Below are 24467 nucleotides of genomic sequence, written 5' to 3' on the forward strand. Positions count from 1 at the left end.
TCCCTGTTTATTCAGAGTCATATAAAATATGAACCATTTTTTGTGAAATTTCACCTTCACCTTCACCTTTGACCTTTGACCACCAAATTCTAATCAGTTCATTCTTGAGTCAAAATGAATGTTTGTGCCACATTTGAAGAAAGTCCCTCAAGGCGTTACTGAGATATTCGTTCAGAAGAATGGGAGCGACATAGTTACATACGAAAAGACAACCCCAAATAATGCCTGCGGCTCTGACTGTTGCTGGCGTGAAGGCATGACAAACAAACTGCCAGCTAACAGAAAAAGTGCACATATGCATATCAGTCTGTACAATGACTGAAATGTTCTCAAGTGGATTAAAGGTCAGAAACCATCATCCAAGACATAGTGAGGTCGAGGAAGGAAGACCCAAGACAAAGGTAAGAAAGCTGACATCACAGTATAATACAATCCAATATAATTAGTTCCCAGGTCGACACCTCTCCTGGATAATATGTTCAATATAGGTTCCCCAAATCCTCAGAGACCCAGGGTGGGAATTGGACAGAGTATACTGAATGTCTTCAAGGTACAGACAGGAAACCATGTTGTTTAACCATTAAATCGTTTAAAGTGGGGAGTGTCAGGATTGCAGGGAACCAGGACGGAGGACCCAAATGCAGACGACAAAACCAGCAGATCAAAGATTTATTATCAAGAAAAACTCAGTTGTCATAGATGCAGAAATAAAATCCAGTCAAACAGATGAACTGACAAAGACAACAGGCTGGGATAATAGGACACAGGTGAAACACATTAGGGCAGAGCAGACAATCACAGTGGGGGAAAAACTAGACAAAGCGAGAAGTAAAAGAGTGGACATACAAGGTAGTCTAAGTCTAAATCCAAACGTAGAGTTTATGCAAATAGTCCTTTCAAGGAGGGGAAACTGTTTTCCACTCTTCCAGGATAAGCCTTTTTGCCATGACCACACCAAACACGAGGGCTTGTTAAAATGCAGGGGGAAGAGTCAGAGAGTAGCTGGAGTGACCCAGTATCACAAAGAGACAGTCAGGGATTATCTGTCTGCTGTATATGTCCCTGTACAAATGAAAAATGTCATCCCAGAAACTCCCAGAAAAGATGACCTTAGGATTCTCGTCACTCAATTTACACAGGTAGCACAGGCAGAAGGAGAAAATCTATCGAGTTTGGTCCTGGATAAGTGCAGCCGATGGATGACTATTAACAGAATAAACTGAAGTCTAGCAACGATAGAGCATGCTTTGATCCCACCATAACTCATCCCAAATCTGTTCACCGGTGCCCTTAATCCAAGGTTCTTTCATGTGGAGAGAAGAGGTTGGCAGAGAGAAAAGATCATTAAATGTTTGGAGGTTGGGATTCTAGTCATAAGGTCGTAGAAGTTGTGTTCTTTGGGCATCACATCAAAGTGAGGCATATACCACCTGACAAAATTTCTGATTTGAAATTACAGAAAAAGGTGACCAAGGGAGAGGACAGATTTCACCTGAAGTTGGGGGGGTCGTCCATTAATCAAAGGTCGCCGCATGGTTTAATCCTGAATTTCCCCGGTCCACATGTAGCAGTGTAAAGCCACTGAGTTAAACCAGTGCATGGTAGAAGGGCAAACTGTAAAACATTTCTTTTACTTTTGCATTAACACAAGGAATAAGCAATAATATGTGGAATAAACTGACTTTAGTAGATAAATAGAAAAGCAGAACTTGAATAAACATCAGTATGTAAAGACAGAACAATCTTCACCATATGTTCTGAACTTTATTTAGTTTGTTGCCTTTTTAGCCATGCTGACGGCTCTCAGGATGTTGATGTCAGTCCACCACTTTGCTTCAGACTGAAATATCTCAGCAACTGTTCGATAGATTACTATGAGATTTAAAGTTTAAAGTTTAAAGGCTGCTAAATAGCAAATTTTAGCATGCTAATGTTAACATTTCACCCAAGTGCAAACTCGGAGTCCCACCAGCATGGCTGTAGACTCTTACTCTTTGTTTTTGTGTGTATTTGATAGTCATTTTTACGGGCCCATAACGCAACACACTGCAGCTTAAGAAAACACATGCAAATTCAGAAAATGTCTCCATCAGAAATGCGCTGCGAGGAGCACAGATGACAACGGAAGCGTTTCCAGGGGGACACTAAACGGTGATGAACCCTGCCAGGATGCACTAATACATTCATGCGCACTTCTTGTTCAATGCTTTTAACTTCAAAAGTCACAAACCACGGAACAGCAAGTGCGTCCCGGCCAGGTTCATCACTTTTTAGTGTCCCCTGGAAACACTTCCTTTTGTCGTCTGTGCTACTCGCAGTGCGTTTGTGTATCTGGTTGTGTTTTGAGTATTTGCAGTGCAAAGAAAGTCACAGTGACAGGATGAAAGTTTTGGGCATGACTCTGAATAGAAAAGAAAATGAGTAATAATATGTGAAGTCATATGAAGGAATAAATGGATGAAAGGACAAAGCGATGAAAAGGTAAATAAAGGCTGAATCCAACTCAACAGGTAAAGACAGAAGAATCCACTGCACAATCTTAACCTCACAGACTTGGGACAAAAAATAAAATGCCCCCACCAATATACTGTGATGATTGCTCTTTAAAACTTAACCGACTGTATTCTGGAAAGCTCTTCTGAATTTTCCTTCCTAACGTGCAGCTTCACAGTAAAAATGTTCCAGTGAACCAGAAGCTGTTTAGAGTTTGTCAAACTGTATTTCAGGACCCCTTATACACCAGATACTTCCATGTTTCAGGTTGAACATGGAAGTATCTGGTGTATTAGGGGACTAAAAATATATCAAGTTCTCATTTCTCAAAGAGTTGCATTAGATCCTTCTCTCCCTGTCCCCTGAAACTGAAAGATGTCTGATTACCATCACACGAATGTCTGGTGACAAACATCCTAACAGATCGTCCCTGACAGCCGCCGAGCACAGATGCCAGCAGATTCTGTACATTTGGCCCGAAGCCCCCCCACCCCACCCCCCACCAACCCTCAATCGAGAGTATCCACGCGACAGGAGGATCTGACTGATCTTCCACAAAGCATCGCCTCTGACTATAGCTCCCTCTCCTTCTCTGTCTCTGATCCTCCCCCACAATGACTGGCTTTGAAAATGGAGAGAGATGGAGGCTGGGTATGAGGACCTGAACACAGTCAGCAAGCTAAATGACACTGACGCTTTGAAAGCAGCGCTCGCACAGTTCCTCACTTGGGCTTCAAAGGATGAAGGCAGAGAAAGAAAAAAGCAGAGTGAGAGACACAAAGGGACAAATCAAGAGCTTGTTGGTATGAAAGCAGAGAAATCAGCAGCCTCTCGATACTCTGACCTGTGGCTCGGCCTGATGTGGGACTCAGGTCATGTCTTCACTCATGCAGGTGATTAAACCTGGAGAAGAAACATGATTGTTATGTTTCAGGCCTCTGATTGGTTGAACTACTGTAGAGCCCAGACTGACTCTTCATCTGAAGTTATCCATGTCCTGTTCACCATGTCATTGTTGTCTCCTAGGAATGATGTTTCCAAACCACAAAACTGCAATAGCAAATGTGTTATGTAGGGAATATAATCAGTGGCTGGATTATGATCAGAGGCAACGGGGGGTGGGGGGTGGGGGGTGGGGGGGGGGTCGCTAAGTGGATGATTGCTCACCAGAGACCAGGTTCACAACCTGATTTCTGTCTGTGGTTTATGTAACAAAAGCACTTTGGTTGCGGTTCAGGAAACATGGTGTTTTTTTTGTTAAATATAAATAAACATGTTGTGTCTGAAATCACTGTGAACTTTACAGTATGTTCTGAATGTTGAAACTTGAAACAATTTGGGACTGAAGGTCAGTCAATCATGAACTGAAAGTTTTAGTTCTTTTTGAAATCCAGCAGATTTCCCAAAATCCAGCTTGGTGAATCACACGAGAAAATGCAGGACGGTGTCTGATAGGCTCCATAATGTTGGTTTTATTGCTTCCGCCAAGGAAGTTCTGTTTTTGTTTGTTTGTTTGTTTGTTTGTCAGAGGATTATACAAAAAGTCCTGAACCATTTTGCACCATTGACAGCATTGTACATCTGTAATTACTGCATATCTGACTCTTTTATCTCAGATGTTATCACTGATGGGGTGGGGGTGGGTGGTGGTGGTGGTGGTGTGGTGTGTGTGTGTGTGTGGTGTGTGTGGAGTGTGAGAGATAATAGCTGAGAAAAAAGTTTCATTTTTCCTCATTGTTCACCATCAGTCTTCTGCCTCTGTATGAAGCCTGCTGACGTGAGACTCTGCAGACCTGTAGTTAGCAACACAGGGAGCATGTGTGTGTGTGTGTGTGTGTGTGTGTGTGTGTACTAAAGGTCAGAGCTCCTGCTTCTGAGCATTTTAATATTTCTAGCAGACAGACAGAGACCTACAGTTCTGCAAGTGTTTTTGAATAAAAACAAAAATAGAAACGTCACGAAGCATCAAACTGCAGATACAACTGCAGCGGGTCTATCTGGATGCAAGAGGAGAGGAGTGTGTATGTTCTTCATCATGTTCATTTCTTTTTTTTTTTTCTGCTGGTAAAATTGTCAGTTCATTTCTGTGAGATTGTACTAAATTGCACTTAATTTGAGTATACTATAGTAAATACTCCTCCCTTAGCACTCTTGATTAATTCTCCTTAAGGGAGTGATTTTAGACCTGCTGATATTGTACTTAATGTCTTCACAGCATGTAATTAGTACAGGCTGACTACTCGAGTGCTGTGTTACTATGTTTTTTAGATGCACTACAGATTTTGAATTAAGTCTAATTAACAGCTGTGTTCATTGATTTTTGCGTCTTTGGGGCAGAGGAACAAGCTGTCGACACAACACTGACATGTCATCACCATTATCACCATTATCAACCAAAACCAGGAGCTAAAAGAGGCTGCAAGGGTTGTGTCTACAATCGACCTCTTTAACATTATACATAACATGTCATTTGTGTCTGTATTACCTACAATCTTTTGGACGGCTATTAATATTAAAGAAATATTTGTTATATGTGTAAATATCTCACCTTGAAAGTAAAGAGAAGTCATATTTCAAGTATGTGTGTCTTTTTTTGAATGAGTTGATGCTTGTTCATGGTTACAGCTTTATATGTATATGTTGTCTGTCCTTTCTGCATTTACTGTTAGATTATATTGTTTAAATTAAATTTTATTTGTATTCACTCACTTCGTCTTTCTTTTCTGCTTTAAATTTGCATTGTTTTTAAATTGGTAATTGTTACTTTTCTCAAATCAAAAGTCCTGTACTCATACCTGGATTATCCTATACTTTCCTCTTCTTCTGTGTTTTATTTGAAGTTTTGATCCATAAGAAGTTATATTCAGGATTTCTTAAATGGATTTTCTGTCTTCGCTGCCTCTTGTGCTCTATGTCTTCAAATCTTATTCTGCTGGGTGATTTTTATATACACATTGATAATACTAATAACTCTCTTAAAAGGGATTTTATATCATGCCTGGACAGTACTGGTTTACAGCAATTCATAAACTTTCCTCCTCACTCCAAGGGTCATATCCCTGATTTAAGAGGCTCTAAGCCTCTCTTCTGATTGGCTGACTGGTTTCTGAGTGATCTAATAAAAATATAGCAGATTTCAGGTAAGCACAAATTCTGCAAGGTTGGATGGTGGGTCCAGGTGGGCGGGGCTTGGGTCATGGCTGAGATCGGTGACTGCTTTGTTGTGACATCACAAAGTTCCAGAAGTCCTGACGGCTGGTTTTAAGTCTCAGCCCACAGAAAAATGCACACCGCCTGTATTCAGAAACTGAGCACTTTGCTACTTTCACATTATTAATATAGAACATAAACCTGCTTTATAATCAAACAACACATGGACATCTATTTATGCTATATGGGACCTTTAAGTAAAATATTCCTCTACTCTCTTTTGACCCCTGCTAATAGCATCATGCTATCATTATAACTTTATCCACATCACGATTCAACCTAACTACTGAGATTCATTCTGGAAGTTAAAACTTAAAAAAACAAACAATCAACCAAAAAAAAAAAATCACTAATACTTTAATTTGTTTCATGTAACACAACAGGTTTAATCCAGGCTCTTTTACCTGGAGTTTTACATGGTGAAGCCTTGTATTAGGCACACGGTGTGAATCCTACCCAGTTCCTATTTTGACACCATGTGACATCTTATCTATCCTTGTTGTGGCCTGAGTAAAAGCAAGAGGGAAGGTATTACCGGGTGAGAAACAGTGTTTGAACAGGTGTAAATCACAGCGGTGAGATTAAGTCCTTGATTTACTGCCCCTCCCTCGGTGTGAGAGAGGCAGGGGTGGGAGAAAGAGGAAGAGATAAAGACATCAATCACTACCCCGTGGAAGGGCTTCATTCCTCAGTATTTGTCCTCTTTCTGGTGTCCCCATCGATATTTGTCTTTTTTATGTGATAACTGGAGGCGGAGTTATTGCTCATCTTGAGCCCTACGACATCAGAGAGAGTCTGTGGGGTGATTTCTCTCTTATCTGTATGAACCCATTCAACTCCAGGGTGTGTGACCATATACTATATATATATCAACTCAATTTTTTGTTTAAATTTAAAGGTTCTACATTATTTCCCATACAAAATGTAATATATGACATATATGTTACATATACAGGGATATAATATTTTCATTTTCAAGTTCATAAAATATATGAAATACCCAAAGTAAAATTTATATGTGTTAAAAATAATGGTATAAAATGTTGCAAACATTTATGTTAACAATGTATATTTGATTTATATATGCAAGTTTAAAACAACGTCCATATAAAAATTCTATATACTTATATATGCTTTTATAATTAATTTCTCTTTAATTTCAAACATGTCCGTTGTCCCATTCAGGGAAATATCAACATGTATTGACAGGCTTTGGTATGGATCAATATTAATATAACATATGTCTACAATATAAGCACATTTACATAAATATACATATTTCAATGGGCTAGACATATATGTCAATATATGAAATTGTTCCTATTTTTAATAGTTTTTTAAATAATTTTTACATATGTTTTTATTTTATATACATATATTTCATATATGGAAATTCAATTTATATTAAATTTGCTTATGAGATTTTTGATTATTTTTAATGAATCTTTTATTGATCATTTAGTCTATGAAATATTTGTAGAGAACTACTATAAAATGCCCATTACAGGTCGTCAACTTACTTTTTTTGTGAGAGCAGCAAATATTCCCTTTACACTAACAAAGAACAGAGGTAAGCAGGAAATCGTCACATCTAAAAAGATGTAATTGAAGAATTTATGATAGTTTTGCAGGGATAATTACTCAAAATCATTTGCTTTAAAAGAAATTTTGTTCAATCTGTTCTGACTGTTTAAGAACTAATGAGTTGGATGTTATGGACCAGCTGATGTCCAGAGGGTAGATGCTGTAGGTGATCAATCAGAGAACATCAGAGAGTATCACTGCTGCTCCGTCTCCTGCAGTCACCAGCTGTGGCTCACCTGCTCAGCTGGTCCATTAGCTGATATCCCTCCATCTTACAGCTGGCTTTCATCTTCTTCTCTCTGTTTGGACCAAGTTGCAACCTCCAAGGCTGATAAATCAAGCCAACGCAGAAGTACCAAAACCTGCAGTTCCTCTAATGACCACTACAGTCCCCATAGACTCCCATGTTAAAATGTCCAACTTTACAGCAAAAAATAAACATGTTCACAGCCTGGTACAAAAAAAGTTTTGGTCTCTTCAGCTAATTTCCTCCTCCATGACAACTGTATGGGGTTTAAGTTACAGTGTCTAGCTGCTAGCTGTCTGCTAGGTGCCACCTCAGCTAATTTGAGTTTGAATGTGACTTTTTGAGGATTTTTCATGCAGATATCAGACAAATAAAATGGCTTGTTGTTGTTGGTTAATTGATTACAACAACAACATTAGGAAGGACATTTTAGTTTTATGGCTAATTACCAGCTATCAGTGTCTGCACTCACCATACCTGGTTTGTTAGCTGAATTAACTAGCTAATTTGCCAGCAAATGAATTAGCCTTGGGTTAGCCTTAGAGCCAGACGCCCAGACACGCAGCTGAGCTAACGATGCTCATGGAACGTATGCTTGCCACAGTTATTAAACCATCATGCACCAAAGTCTCAGCTCCTCACACACCCCACCTCTTTGCCCATTTCTGGATTAGCTGGGAGTTAGAAGGCGGAGTCATGTACTGCCAAGATGGTGACTGCATAGCAGCTCAATCTGAGCTTCAAAACTGCTCTTCAGAAACCTATTGGTGATGTCACTGAGGTTACGTCCATCTATATTTACAGTCTATGGTCTTTTTGACACCTTTGCAACAATTATCTCATACATCCGTGTTTTGCTTTATTTTCTCTTTTATTGTCTTGATTAAGTGACCAATCTTTATAAAATATCAGGAAGTGGGTAATAATTTCCTGGGGCTTAAGCTGAAATCTGGAGATGAAATGACAACTTGCTCTTTAATAGTCTTTTAATCAGGTTTTTTTTCCTGCCTGTCCTGTAGTTTACAGTCTGTTTCATCCACAGACCAGCCAGCGGATGGTAGATCAAACACGGCTCTAACCCAAATTTCATTCTTGGCTCCTTAAAGTAATTCTGTCCCAGTATTATTGTCTCTCGCTCCAGAGACGAGGAGGCTGAGTGCTGCTGAAACTGTGCCAGGTGCTTCAAGAATTATAATGTAGTGAATCACTTTGCACAGAGGCTTTCACCCATATAAGAGGAAGAGGTGGATAATACTCACACTCACTTGGTGTCTTTTTTTTTTTGAATGTAATGTATTCAAGTATATGGGACATGAATAAGGATAATAAATAATATCATGACTGTAGTTTATCAGTTGGGGTAAAAAGTAGTTTGGCCTCCTGGATCACTGGTGTAAAAGTATTGCAATGTACAGTATGAATGTCTTTCGATGCTGTTGCCAGAAATGTACAAACGCTGTGGTTATGGATTCCCCCGATACAACCCCACCACGCTGCTGAGAACTTTCTCAACTTTTTAATATCTGTATAATTTTCCTTTTTTTTTTTTTTTTGCCTCATTTCTAATGTGGCTCCAGGGATGACATTACACCACCAGTTTGGTCCAGTCTGAAATATCTCATCAGCTGTTTTGTACAGACGTGGTCGTCTGGTGACTTCATCTGCCACAATCAAACCAAACTTCCTATAATTTGTTCAATAATTTTACTTCATCAGACATCCTCATCAAAATTAATTGTTAGAATTCTGCCATACGCATTTCCAATATCACATAGATATTTTTAATATACGTACATATATACATTTTATTTTATATATGTAATAAACTTCTTATATGTAATATCTTCATAAATCCACAGGATGTATATTTGTGATATAATATATCCCTTTATATGTGACATATTTGGCAACATCACTCATCATATAGGGACATATATGTCATGTGTACACTATGCTAGTGAGCATGGTAAACACTGTACTTGCGTTATATCTCATTTTGAGCATATTAGCATGCTGATGTTAGCATTTAGCTCAAAGTGTTGTGCGTAAGTTCAGCCTCACACAGCTCCTATTATGGCTCAGTCTGTTTCTTTACACTAACATATACATTTAACTTTGAATTATAGTTTCTGTACATCGTTCCTTCTTACATGATGCCTAAATGCCGTTTTAAAGTACTTACCATATAAATAAATAAATACTAAATCCTTAATAAAACAGTCAAATCTAACAAATCAGCTTTAAAACACTTCTGTATGTATGCTCCTGTAAGCTCCGTCTCAGGTTGTAAAAAACTCTCAGATTCCCAGAGACAAGGACACAACCTCGGAGTCCCTCAGTGGGAGCTCTGACCCTGAAGTGTTTCAGTCAGCAGTTCAATAATGCTGTGAGTGCATGAGAAAAGAATCGACCTGCACAAAATCCTCAAGTTTCAGTCAATTTCTTACATTTTATTACTGTTGCACCATTTATACAAGTACATATAATTTTGAATGCATCAATTTCCATATCATCTTTTTGTTAGTTTGAATGAACGTGTGGTGTGGAAATAGCAGTGGTGAAAACATGGGATGAAAATATCAACTGTAGTTGCCATGGATGCAGACTGAGAAATCATTTTTTTTATTTTTTTTTCCACTTGACCAAAAAGACAGGACTACAGGTTCACCCAACCACGGACATGCAATTTACTGAGTCAAGAGAGGAAGAAAAAACCAAAACCAAGTGACACACGACGCCCGCCCCCCCCCTCGAGTGTTTGTTTCTGCTACAGTTTGACAAGTGCTGGGAGGGAAACGCTGTGTGTCACCTGGACCAAACTGAAAAGCTGGCAGATGTATGATGGCTGAGATGAGTAAATATATAGACATATACCTACATGTATGCAGATGTGGAAGGTATGAAAGTACAGTCACTAAAGCTCTGTAGTTGCTGCTACCTTACTCCACTTTTTAGTGTCAAACTCTTTCAAATTCAGATTGTCCATTCATCACAAGATAAGATCATAAAATATCACTGTTGTTTCCTGTCCTTCAGTCTTCCCTTATTTCCTTTCCTTTCTTGTTTACTTCTTTTTTCCTTCTCTCCTTCCCTCTTTCCTTGTTTCTAAAGATCCCATTCCTTTCTTTCTTTCTTTCTTTCTTTCCTTTTTCTTCCACCGCTGCATATACGTACATATGTCATATATATTCCTGAAAAGCAAACGAAAATGCATTAGGCATGGAAAATGACAAAATCAGAGGCCCTCCCTTTCATGTGCAAGGCTTTTCCATCCCACAATGAGAGCATGGCGTACGTTTGCCACAGAAACATGGACCAAAGTAGATGGGGTGGTGTCCTGTCCTGAGAGGGATCAGGCTGCTAAAAACTTGAGAGTCCCACTGAAACAGACCCGGGTCAAACACCGCCTGCAAATCATCTCGTCTGGGCTGATTCCACCTGCTTAGACACCAAACTGGTGAAGTTCACTCCACAGGACAGCGTCAATAACAAATGTTCTATTAAAATAGTTTGATTAGATTTATCACATCCTGTAAAAAAAAAAACAAGCTCATAGGTCGTCTGCGCATTAGGTTATTACAAAACGTAACTATGGGTTAGTTACGTTTTGTCGCTAGGCGACATCTAGTGGTCGTAGTAATAATGAGGGAAAAGTGTGATGATCTTTCAGAGATAAAGGAAGTTGAGGAAGAACTTATTTCAACCCAAATCACGATCTTTTCCCTAAACCGAACCAAACCATGACCGTTATTATAGTAACCGTGGCGATGAAGGTAGGTGCAACGCTCTCAAGTACAAGTCTGTGTGTTTATTATTGTAACCATGACAACCAAGGTCCGGTACGCTTGCCGCCGTAGGGGCGCTATTTCAGGAGACACTCCTATGAATCGTATCAGAGGGATGAAAAAACAACCTGTGTGGTTGTTCAGGTTGGAGGAGTTGTTGCTCAAAACATATAGAAAAAGGTTGCAGAATTTTTCTATATATGAGCATATGATGCGTAAACTCATCTGGAAACAAAAAAATCTCCAAATCATTCTGATAATTTCATTATTTCAAATTTCTATTAATTATTACTATTTCTCAAATTCAATTCCAAATTGGCATTTTGGGGCTGATTTAAATATATAAATATATGTTGCTGTTAATCCTTGATTTAAATCGAATGCAGGACGTAAGTACATCTTTTCTTGTGTTTTTTTGTTGAAGGAGTAAACGTCACCTTTTTGGTCTTCTAAGCAAGCTCAAACTATCTCTGTGTCATGACTGCGAAGCCCGTTTCACCCAGGTCAGCGGTGATGTCTTTCAAAAACAAATCATATCATCTGTGAGAATTTTTCTTCAGATTTGGAAGTTAGGATCAGAGATTTCTGTCTTTCTAAGAACATCGTGGACGTCTTTTCAGCGCGGCTTTGCAGATTTTTATAAGCATATTACAAATGTTAAAAAACCACTTAGTTCACTTATAATATACCTAAGGGTTTCAGTACAAAATCTAGAACCTTATCTGAAAAATTCCTATGACTGTTTTATGTCTAAGAATGTGTTTCACTCTGCAAAGCCCGCCTCCAGAATGTCCTAGAAAGCCTGAACATCCTCAGTCCTCACGATAAACTTAACCTCCTCCTTTTGTAGAGTGGTGTTTAACCCCAAGAGGAAAATGGGCGGCAACACAACCCAACAACACCAAAAAAGCTGGGGGTGGGGGAAGATGGGTTAAAAAAGAAAAAGGACACTACCACAACTCCACGGCACCAGAAAGCTAGAGGTACCAGGCCAAAGCCGACAACACGACACTCTGAGGAGGAGGATGAGTGGAGGGGGAGGGGGGGGGGGGGGGCTGAGGGGTGGATGGGTTCAGTGGAGGTCCAGCTGGTAAAAGTGATTTGTTAAACCCTCCACCTCCTTCCCTCAGAACCATTTCCCCAAATTTAGATCTAGTGACATCCACAGAGCAGAGGGGTGCAGGTGAGTGTATGAGTGCGGGCCCTCTGTGGGCCCAGATGGGAGTCAGGTTTAACCTCATGACCATATGAGGGAGAGGGATGATGGGTGTGGAATGGTGAAGCGAATGGCCGACACAGACTCGTATCAAAGTTCAAATACTACAGCAGAAAAAAATAGAATAAAACATAACAATAATAATAGCAATAATCATCTGCAGCGGTGGGAAACTTCTCCAGGTGGTTGCTCCAGTCCTCCTCATTCAACAAATCATCATCATTACAATTATTATTATTATTGTTATTATCATAATATGGGTGGGCTAGTTAATTTCATTTTCATTTTTTTATCTTCTTCGTCGTTGAATTAGGTACTTTATTTTTTTCATTTCCGAAAAGAAGCTGTCCATTAATCTTGAACTGCTACGGTTTGATCCTTGCTTGGTGCCTCTGTGGCGTTCGCCTCCTTGGCGGGAGGTTCGGCGGCTGGTGTTGAACTAGGTGCAGCAGCGGCCTCCTTTGCTGGTGCTGGAGCCGCCGCCGCCGCTGCCTCTGTGGGCTTGGGGTCAGGGGAGGCAGCAGGGGCCGCCTCTGCTTTGGCTGCTGGTGCCGCGGGGGCCTCAGTCTTTTTGGCGTCGGCCTCATCTTTGCTCTCGGCCGCCGGGGCGGGCGCCGCGGCCTTGGCCTCGGGTTCCTTGGCGGCAGGGGCGGACTCTTTGGCCGGGGCGGGGGCAGCTGGTTTCTCCTCGGCCTTGGCGGGCTCTGCGCTCTTGGGCGCATCCGTTTTCGGCTCAGCGTTGGCGGCAGGTTTCTCGGGCTCCTTTGCGGCGGGAGCCGCATTCTTCTCCTCCTCCTTGGGCGCTGCGGCGTCTGCCGCCGGCGCCTCCTTGGCCGCTGTGTCGTTCGCTACCTCCTTAGCATCAGTGGCAGCCTGGGCCTCATCTTTGTTGTCCTTCGGTGCTTCGCTCTCCTCAGCAGAGGCCCCCTCTGCTTTGGCATCCTTGTCTTTGGCCTTCTCATCGTTTACATTGTATCCCTTCTTCTTTTTGCTGAGCTTGCCTCCCATTTTGGATCTCTGGCTTCTGAAACCGAAGGGGAAAAATAATTCAAGTTTAGTATTAGACAATTCCGAATGAATACGTTCATTAAGAAGAATGTGCAACTGGAAGCAAGCGCATCCTACAAAAGAAACCTTACAGCAGTAAATGAAAGCGACAGACTAAGCGATGCTCTTCTTCAGAGGATGACTTCTGATGAAGAGCAGTCGCTCTTTGTGGTAAGAATTAATCATGTTTTGCATCAGCAGCTTCTCAGTGTGCAAAATCTGACGTGTTCACATGAGCGTTCATAAGAGAACAGCCTGCACAGAAATTATATGTAGTCATGCATTTATGGAGAAAAAAAAAAAAAACATCTCTTGTGTTGCATATTTGATGAGTGCTCTCAACCTGAACCACACTCTCCTCAGAGAGCCTCGCAGCGTGATCTTTCTCTCTGTCGGATCAGGCGGAGCTTATTCAGACACGAGGAGAGGAAACAGTGATGCGAGTTTAAATGTTGTGGAGAGAGAAGGTGAATAAAAACATCCCTGGACTACAGAGACTCTCAGCGCAGCTCATCTCTCACCTCTCTGATCAAGTGTTTCTAATTAGGAAGGCAAAAAATAAAAAATAAAAAACGTGCCTCCACTGCTGAAATGCCAAGAGCAAAAGGAAATTAAAATATGTGTTAGTGAGACAACACTCCTATCAAATAGCCTTTTAAGTTCCTCAGAGGTCTGCTGAAGTCGGCTAATTGAATTCACACCTCACAGAAAATGGTACTAATAGATTTTAATAGTTTTTACATGCTACTTATGTAGTGAAGGAGACATGGAAACTAATATCTGGTGTTCAGCTAGGGCTGGGCAATTAATCTCTCACCGACTTCATCTTGCTCATATCGGTTAATACTTTCACCATTGCTGCGTTCGTGAACTGTCCCCTTAAAAAAAAAAAAACGACCTTGTTTTCAGTCGGGTGGCCCCGCCCTGTCCAGCTAATAACAGTCCATGTTCGTTCAAAGTGAAGCTGGGCTTGTGGGCGACACAAGCACAAACACTGAGCCCAGAGGCGCAGATTGTGAACAGGCAAGGCAGGGCCTCAGGCTGTTGGGGGGGGGGGGGGCCTGAGGGCTGACAAACTTTACTCCACTGATTTTTCTTAAAGGTCCATATTTTCCTCTTCTCCTGTGTTTGAAGAAGAGAGGAGGCTCTAAGCCTCTCTTCTGATTGGCTGACTGTTTTCTCAGTGATCCAATAAAAATATAGCATTTCAGGTAAACCCTCAGAGAAACCAAATCCTGCAAGGTTGAATGGTGGGTCCAGGTGGGTGGGGCTTGGGGCATGGCTGAGAGCGATGACTGTTTTGTTGTGACATCACAAAGTTACAGGAAGTCCTGACGGCTGGTTTTAAGGCTCAGTTTCTGAATACAGGCTGTGTGCATTTCTCTGTGGACTGAGGCTTTGATACTTTCACAGTATTAATATAGAACCTAGACCTGATCTATAATCAAACAATTATATTATATTATTATAATTATAATTATAAATATTATATATTATATAATAAAAAACTGGAAAAGTGTAAATATGAGACCTTTAAAACAAACTTAAGAGTGTTTACTGATGTTTTGGTTTTGAGGTACCTGTTCTGCCCCCTACTGCTGCACAATGGTGGCGCTTTAATAGAATTTAAATATCTGACATTTAAATTCAAATCAAAATTAAACATCTGTTTCCAGAATCAGTGTGTCAAAAGAAGAGCAAAAGTATCTGCATGGATTATTATTAATAAACTAACTCCACATGAGTTGGCTGAAATGTACTTTTATAGAAACAAAAAGATTGAGTGCATCATGTAAAGTGGTGTATCAAAGAATCATTTTCTCTGAATTGGATCTCTGTATTTCTGTGCTTTAAGAAATCATTTAATGATATATTGTTCATGACTGTAGGTCGTCAGTCACTAAGCAGGTAGATAGCACTGTGTGCAGTCAGGCTACACACACACACACACACACACACACACACTTGCGGATTCTTGGCTCGCTCCTTCAGCTGAAGCTTTTTTTTCATGGATATCACCATCTGTCTACTCAATGGGGGAGAGGACTTCAATACCACAACAAATCAGGCTTATTAGGAGCAAAGATTCAAGAACGGTACAATTTGTTGTTTGAAATGTGAAGTCTGTATGTTGATGCTTCAAACTGCCAAAAACTATTTGGCAGTTTGTTCTGCTCACGAGGAAAAGACGTGCTGTGTATATTTTAAATTCTGTGGTCTGGAAATAAAAACCAGAAAACTAAAATCTAAGATCTATTCCCAGCTGTTGCAATAGTTTGAAAAGTAAATACTTCAACTCTTTATGAACTGTCAATGAAAAAGCCTCTTAGTTTAATGATTAGAAAGCCCTCACATACTCCTGCCAAAACACAAGCTTCATTATTGCTTTTATACCACAAAATATGTTTGATCCACTCTTGCATCCGAAGCTGCATCTAAGCACTCAAACAAACAATCATGGGGTATATAGTAAACGTCTTTCATTTATGTAACTATGCGCAGCGATCCATGGGAAAATAGCAAAAATATTAAAACATGCACATAAAAAGTTAAAAATCCTATAATCCTTCAAAAAATTGATGGCAAAAATGAAAATGTAATGACGTTCATACCAAATTTACACAAGTACACAAATCGGGTGAACCAAATTAGCTGTGCTGACTTGAACTTAGATGTAAACAAGTCACTCTTGTAACATTTAAAAAAAACCTTGTTCAGCTACAACTTGTCCCAAACGCAGCTGCTCGAGTTTTAACAAAAACAAAGAAATGAACACATGAACGCATCGCACCCATCCATTCATCAGTCTCTGCACAGGCCGCCTTCTGCAGCTCAGATTCTAGATTACTGGGTAATATTAATACTGATAGCAGGTTTGACAAAAGTTATTGTAATGGTCTAAAACAGAATCAAATGAATGACAATTGTGTAAAAAAAAAAAAAAAATCAACGTATGAAAGAAAAATGTTTTGAAATGCAAAGATTTCGATGGACTAACTTGTACTAAATAACCACTAACTCTAATAACTACTTCATTCATGTAGTTGATGCCAAAATCACCTGTAAATGTGAATCTGTTCCTCCCAAACCAACCAGACCACTGAGAGACTCTGCTGGCTACTCACAGATTCTCCCTGTGAATGGGACGGAGCCGGCGGTGAATCCACTCAAAATGCTAATCACCTCGTCACCGCTGACTGAATTACTCCACTATTCATGCAAAACACCCCCCCCCCCCCTGCACTTCCAAGCAGTCGGTATCTGCCGGGGTCGCCGTCCCTGCCGCAGCTTTATACGAGCCACAATGGAGGTCTCTCTGCTACATCACATCATTTGACTCCCGGCTTGTGCTGCCAGTACAATGACTCACAATCATCTGGGCAGACAATGGCTTCTTTTCAACCAAAGGCACGCTTTCTTGCTGCTGGGCGTGTGGTTTTAGTGTTTGAAGAGCTGGGGGCAGGGCCGAGACAACCTGGGGGAAATGCTCTGGGTTGGCACAAAAGGCTTAATTTAACCTGCAAACTGCAGCCAGGGGAAGCACAAAGGAAGTCGGCTATGAACTTCCAGCATCACCTCATTTATTGCTTTCACATCGGCGGCAGCATCATGGTGAATTCCTGGATCACACAGCTTGGAAAACTGAAAGCTACAATCCAAAGACGCTCTTCCTTCATTCTCTTCACTTCATTTTTCAATTAATGAAGCTTAAATGGATTTCTTGACTTTTCAAATAAGGATTTGGAATCAAGTGTCTCAATCCATTTAGACACACTTTCATTGTTAACGGCTGTAAAAAGTTAATCTGCTAACAGTGGAAATCCCTGATCTCAATCACTGTGAAATCACTTCTTGTTCCCTGACCACAGCTGATCTCTGTTTCCAAATCTCATGAACTTCTCTTGAGAAGATCTGGACAGACTTAGATGTAAAGTCATAGCAGGTGAAATTCTAACCCACTTTACAGGCTAAATCTGTCTAAATTAAACCTTTTGGCTGATTATTCTTATTTCCCAGCTCTGCAAAGGAACCTCCGCTGCACCCATTTTCAGGGTTACATTCAATACTTTAAACACTTCTTTCGGTGAAGATTAATTATTTTTTAGAAAGATGACAAATGACAAAACTAAAAAATATCGCATATGGTGGAAACTATCGTGATATTCAATACTATCAAATATCGGCCCAAGTGTCTAAAGGGTCTCTCTAACAGCTAAGGAAAAACTTTTCCCTATCGGCCCTGAAATAAGTTTAACTTGTCTCTTTGCTGCAGTGATGTCCAGGTGTTTCCAGGTGTTGGGGGTTACAGGTGCAGCGGACACTTCTGTCTGACTGAGGAGCTGAAGTAGAGTTGAAGACACCGCTGAGACTCCTTCAAGGACCTGCACTCACACTGTTCTTAAATCTTTACAGACCTCAGTGAAAACTGAAAGCATCTTTCTAAGGTCCAGTTATTTTCCCTGAGAGTGCACACACGCATGATTAACACCACCTGCACTTTTTTTCTCCTGTTCCTGTTTTTTCTCTCACTGTGTTCAGCAGTTGCCTCCCTCAGGCCTGCAGGCTGCTGAGTTCACAAAACACATGATTGATCACTCAGCGGCGGCGTTGAGTAAAGAGTATTTAAACAACATTATTAATCTGCGATCAAATCCGTGTCCGCCCAGCCGAGAGGTGGCGAAGCCATTTCAGATGAGTAAAAACTCCCCGAAGGAGCAGATGGCTGAGTTTTCCTCAGAAATGTTTTCTTCTCAAACTCTCACTCTTCCCCGCGACTCATCTCTCACACCTACATGCCGACGCCACTGCTCAGCCCCCCCCCCCCCCGTCTACCCGACACACCACTCGCCTCCCACTTTGCTCCTCTCTGCAATAATCCCTCCATCATTGCTCCAGCCTCGCCTCCTCTACTCGTCTATGCTCTTATCTGTTTCACCTGCAGTGTTTTCTGTCCTGAGAATGTCATTTCAATCCTCCAGATTTCTTCCCCTCCCTCCTCTGCAGCTACTTATATTTTCTTTGGCACATCTAATTTAGTCAACTCCTCCTGGGATTGTTTTTCTCTTTCTGTTTGTGCACATTCACTATCTTTCCTCTCGCTGCATCCCCTTCTTCCTTTATAATTACACAATTAGCAGTTAGCAGTTAATGCTGCTATATTTGTAGATTTTTCATGAGGTTAAAGCTGCACCAATCAATGTTTTGAGAATGCCAAACTTGTTTGAAAACGATGACAAAGATCGTCTATGCAGCAGGTTACTATGACCCATAGTTACATTTTGTTGCTAGGTGACATCTAGTGGTCGTAGTAATTATGACAGGAGCTAAGGGCAAAGTGAAGTGACGTAGCATAAAGAGAGAAAGTCCAGGTTGTGGTGTTCGATTCCCATGTGAAAGTAGGAGTTTATCTTGTTTCTACGACATTGTTATTGCTGTAACCATGGCAACAAAAATCGTCTAATGTTGAGGAAGTACTTATTTTAACCCAAATCCCCATCTTTTCCTAAATGTAACCAAGCCATGACTGTATATAGTAACCATGGTGATGAAGGTAGGTATACTGCTGTCTGAACAGTCTGCAAGTGTATTGTAACCATGACAACCAAGGCCCGGTACGCTTTTTCAGGAGACACTCCTATGGGTCATATCAGAGGGTCGAAAAACGACCTGTATGGCTGTTCAGGTTGGAGGAGTTGTTGGATCACGTCCATATTGTTGTGCTGCCCTCAAGTGGCCAAACTAATAATAATAATAATAATAATAATAATAATAATAATAATTTTCCTCAAAGCTAAAACACAAAAGTCCTGGATGATTGTACTTTGCCAGTATTAGGAAATATGTTTTAAATTAATTCCTCAAACATTTCTTTCAACAAGTTGTGGCATAACTAAGTCATGATCAGTAACCATGACACCCACTGGCTGGTGTTATGGTAAAATGGTAAACTGGTATTAGCTGCCATCAGCTGCACGGCCGTCTATGGGTAAAATGAATAGACTTTCACTATATGTTTAATAACATTTTTCACTCATTTACTGTTATCGGGATCTGATAAGTAAATAAATTAAATCCTCACTGCACAGATACTTGATTGTCTTTATAAATATTTGATCTCTGCTTCCTCGCAGCATACTTTTGTGGGTCACATTGTAATCCCTCTCTCCTGTCCCTCTGGTCGGACAGATGGAGGTCTCCAGGAGGTCCAGGGGTCTCAGTAAATCCCCCGGCCTTGGAGCAGTGGCAAGCTCAGCCTGGCTGGTCCTGTGTTCTTCCTGCCATCCAAGATGACACGTTAAAGGTTAAAGCTGTCACTGTCCGACTCCCCGTCCCGCTCGGACACAGTCATTTGCGTCTCCACGTCCATTGGAAAATTGACATGACAGCAGCGAGCAGGAGAAGCGGCTGGGGCTCTGACAAAGGTTTGGTTTGAAATCAACAGATGAGGAAGCTTTTTATATTTTGTTTTTACTCTTACATGCGCATGAAATAAATGAAAACACTTTCCAAACAGCTCTTTTTCTTGGACTTTACCATTTCTACCACTGCACATTCACCAGCTTCTGTTCTATATAAGACTTGTGTTTTTTTATGTTTGTTTTTTTTTTGTATGTATTGATGTTTGTGTCCAACATTTTGTCATAAACATGAAGGTACAAAAAGGAACATTTATCAGCTCTGGTCTTCATCAGCTGACATTTGGTGTACATAATTTCAGGAACAAATCTTATCGTCCTGAGAGTCTGAATATGATTCGTTCGTAATCTGCTTTGCCGGACATTAGTTTGATCCACTGCAGATGATGAGGGTGTAACCTTCATCCATTATCCGTGGATCTTTGATAAGCAGGGAACATAAATTTCCTTCCCCAACATTGTTTCTGTTCACCACCTGCACCATAATTTAACTGGAACTGATGGTACAGTTTCTTTTCTTATTCTCTTTCACCACGTTTTTAGGCTTCAGACTAACCTGTTGGGGTGACAGTGGCCTTCGAGAGCATTATGGTGCCAGAAACTGTTGTGAGACATCATATGTGATACTGCCTTAGAAATAAAAACACAACTGCATCATTTAGCTCAAGACAAGGTTTGATTTTTCTTATAAAACTGACATTGTGGATATACGTGGTTTTCACAGGACACTGACTGAGATAGCACCCCACTGTGACTGCAGCCTGGGACTAAAAACAACGCAGTTTCACATCCGGTGTCACACTGACCTCCATTTTAAAACAGCTCTGCCTTATCAGATAGTTAGTGAACTGATCTACAGCCACAACAAGCTGCTTCAGCTGCTGCAGCTGCTGCAGCTCTCAGTCTCATTCTGGCTCCAGTGGATTTAGACTCTATCAGTGCTCAGTTGCTCAGATCTTCACTTCACCTCCATCAGAGCATCCGTCAGATTAGTAACACAACTACAAAGCTTCACAATGATGTGTTTTTATCTCTGTTTTTTAGCCTGCTGAACAAAATACAGATGTGTATAATACACACTCAGTACAGAGAATATTCTGGGTTTTATCTGTATTCTAATCACACATTGCTGAAATCTGTAAACCTGTGACAACCTATTTCCCCCATGTCTAATCTCTTTAATTAACAACCATGAGCTAATGTTATTATCCTGCAAATCCTGTCACACCAAAGCTAATTTCGAGCTTATTAGTCCTTAAATGAAATCATGGCCACTCCTGTCAAATTAATTAAGTAATAAGGAAAAGTGACTGAGTTCCTGTTGTTTGAGCTTCTGGACTTGATCAAGGCAGCAAACCGTTTGTTTGAAATTTGCTCCTAAATGGTTGCGATATGCTTTTAACACTAATACGTTTTCATTTTAAACATGTTTTAGCTCTGTATCAGAAATAATCTCTTTCCATGCTAACACACCTGAAAACAAATGTCACATGTCCATTATCGTACACAAGGGCATGCACATGCTGGTGTAAACAGGAAGCAGATTGTCTGCTCTGCATTTGGTTGCTATAGTTACAGAAAATACAACTAACAAGGAACAGCAAAGGCGAATAATAAGACCAGAGACTTGTGACTTTCATAAAATGCAGAATTTCACAGCTGCAAGTTCAGCGATGCTTGTAATTCGCTTGTAATTGTAATTTGTCCGGGGGTCACATGACAGGAGAATGCTGAATCAGGGTTAGGTGTTTTAAAGCTAAAATGTATTAGTGTGGGTGTAGCCTCAGTTTTGAATCTTGCGCTGAGCCAGATTCAAGTTGTGGTTAGCCTAGCTTAGCATAGACTGGAAAGTTAAAGTAGAAAGTCAAGAAATACATACACCTACCAACACCGCTAAAGCGAACTCATGAACATGTTATATCCAGCTTGCTGAAGCTGTGCACAAACAGATGTAAAAATGACACTAAGGTCAAGGTTGTGTGCTGGAACTATTTCTCGATGAACACCAGTTTATCCATCCGCCTAGCATTTCTTGGCAGCATCTCAGCTCAGATGCGATCACCAAGGTTTTATTTTGTTGATTCGACCAAACCTGGCAACCTCACTGTGACAACAAGACTTCAGGAAGCAGCACAGTCACTGCGCCAAACGCCAAGAAATTATTCCAGCATGAAACATACTGATCTGTCATTTTCTAAAGTGAGTCGTAAAACAGCTAAATAAATAAATATAATAATAATATATAAGAGCGGTGAGGTGTGAAGGAACACAGCGAAGTGGGCGAGTAGTTCAGGTGAAGTATCTGGCCTGTGTGCTCCCAACATGAGTGTGACACTATAATTCATAACACAGGCCTGAGCACTTCCTCCCGCTGCCTCTCAGCTGGCTGATTTACGACGAGTCTGTTTCACCAAACTGCAGCAGGCGAGTGCAGGGAAACTGGAGCAGAAAATCTGTCCCAATCACACACACACACACACACACACACACACACACACACACACACACACACACACACACACACACACACACACACACATATACAAGAAACCGTCCACACCAGCTCTCTGCACTGAGTTGGAAGAACCAGGGTGGAGCAGAGGATGCTGGGAGTTGGGAGCTCACAGTCAGAGAGGGTCGATTTGAGATATTCAAGTAGCTGAAGTGACAGATTCAGGAGTCCAGGAGGCGAGATTTTCACATTGTGCTGGTCTGATGTTCCCACAGTAGTTTGCTATTTTAAAACTTTGGCAAGACTTACGACATCAGAGCCAAAGATGATGCAAAAGTATTTTCTCCCACCGTTCCCACCACATATTCGACACTTTCATTTTAGAGCTGCTGGTGAAATTCATGATACAGTAGCAGGCACAAAGATAGCACTGCTATTTCTGTCCAAAAGTAAACAGTCTACAGCAGCTTCCAGCTGTGTGAGGCTAATTTCATCGATGTATTACTCAGGATCAACAGGCAGGGAACTTGAAGTTTGCATTTTTTACCCTCAAATGTAAGACTACACTTCCCATGAAGCCTTTCTGCACTGCCTTTCCACTCCACAGGTTTTAAGGACCAAAAGGAGGATATGATGTATTATCAACCAATTTTAATCAGGTAAAATGATGTAAAGTTAAAACTGGAAAACAGAAGTGGGTTTCGTCAAACTTGACTTAACTAACTAAACTTGAATACAATATTTCTGCAGTCTGCAACCATGCTAACAGCTCTGTGAGGCTTTACTTAGCCACAATGTTGCTTTGAGCTAAATGCTAACATCTGCATCGTAGCTGAGGCTGAAGGGAAACTAACTAGTTTGCAGGTAATTGGACATAAAGAAAAACTGGAACTGACCTGATGATGGCGCTATAGGGATAGTGAATCTGTACCAGAATGTATGGCAATCCACCCAATGGTTGATCAGATATTTTACTGTGAACCAAAACTGCTAGTCTAACTGATCAAATTGAAAGAACGGCTGCAAAGTTCTTACATAAAATCTTCAGTTTCACATTTAAATTGTAATTTATTTTGCTTATAATTTGGCATTCTAGTGTGTTTTCACCACAGAGTATTATTTTTGAGTCAGTATTTATTTCATTAAGCTCTATTTTCAATAGCAAATCTGGAAGGTTGCTATGGAGATTATACTGAAGCAGGAAGTGATCTTAATGAAGTCATCACTTTGTTCTGGAGAGCAGTCTAATTACCCAGAGAACACACAGACTGCCCACTGCTTATTTTGGCCTCAGGCTGAACACACACACACACACACACACACACACACACACACACACACACACACACACACACACACACACACACACACACAGAAACACACACACACAATCACGTGCACTGAAACAGGCACTACACAGGCATGAATAAACACACACATTCATTTGGTGTTTAGAGGATCAATCCTCAAATTGACAGAGCTTGAGAAAACTCAAGGGATGGAAATGGTTATTGATTGGCCCGGTGCGACCACAGAGAGCCGCTGTGTGTTCAGCTGCTGCTTACGAGTCCGAGGACACGCTCAGCGGAGATGAAAGCCAGCCAGGCGCTTTGAGACGTTTTTTTTTTTTTTTTTTTTACTCAGACGTTTATTACTGAATGCAAAATCGCTCCAGTGGTTTGTTGGCTGCAAGGAAGCCAACAGCACACAAAACAAAACAGGGAAGTGAAACGGATTACGTCCACCTCTGTGGATTTGGTGGCATTTCAGTCTGCAAAATCCTCCTCTCCTTGGACACTCACATGACCTCCATGTCTGCAAAGCCGACACAAGTTTGTCTGAATGGATAGTAACACACCACTGGAATGGACACGAAAGTTCATTTATAACCTCGGAAACTGTAGATTGAGAAGAAAAAGAAACTGCATTTTAAGGAATAAAAGAAGAGTTTTTGAATTTTTTGTCTGAATACCTTGAGCATGTGTCAGTTTTGAGGTCATAAAGAAAGCGAATAAAC

The 24467-nt window shown here is 40.8% G+C and overlaps 1 protein-coding gene across 1 annotated transcript in view; it reads right to left on the reverse strand.

Moving 5' to 3' along the window:
• Positions 1-9958: 9958 nt before the first annotated feature.
• basp1 (brain abundant, membrane attached signal protein 1) overlaps positions 9959-24467 on the reverse strand; it is a 54475-nt gene continuing 39966 nt past the window's right edge. The window contains exon 2 of the mRNA XM_056391131.1: positions 9959-13559. Coding sequence (XP_056247106.1) covers positions 12887-13543 — 657 coding nt within the window. The 5' untranslated portion in view covers positions 13544-13559 and the 3' untranslated portion in view covers positions 9959-12886. The remainder of the gene's footprint in view (positions 13560-24467) is intronic.

Source organism: Seriola aureovittata, chromosome 12, assembly GCF_021018895.1.
Source record: "Seriola aureovittata isolate HTS-2021-v1 ecotype China chromosome 12, ASM2101889v1, whole genome shotgun sequence".
Taxonomy (NCBI): Eukaryota; Metazoa; Chordata; class Actinopteri; order Carangiformes; family Carangidae; genus Seriola; species Seriola aureovittata.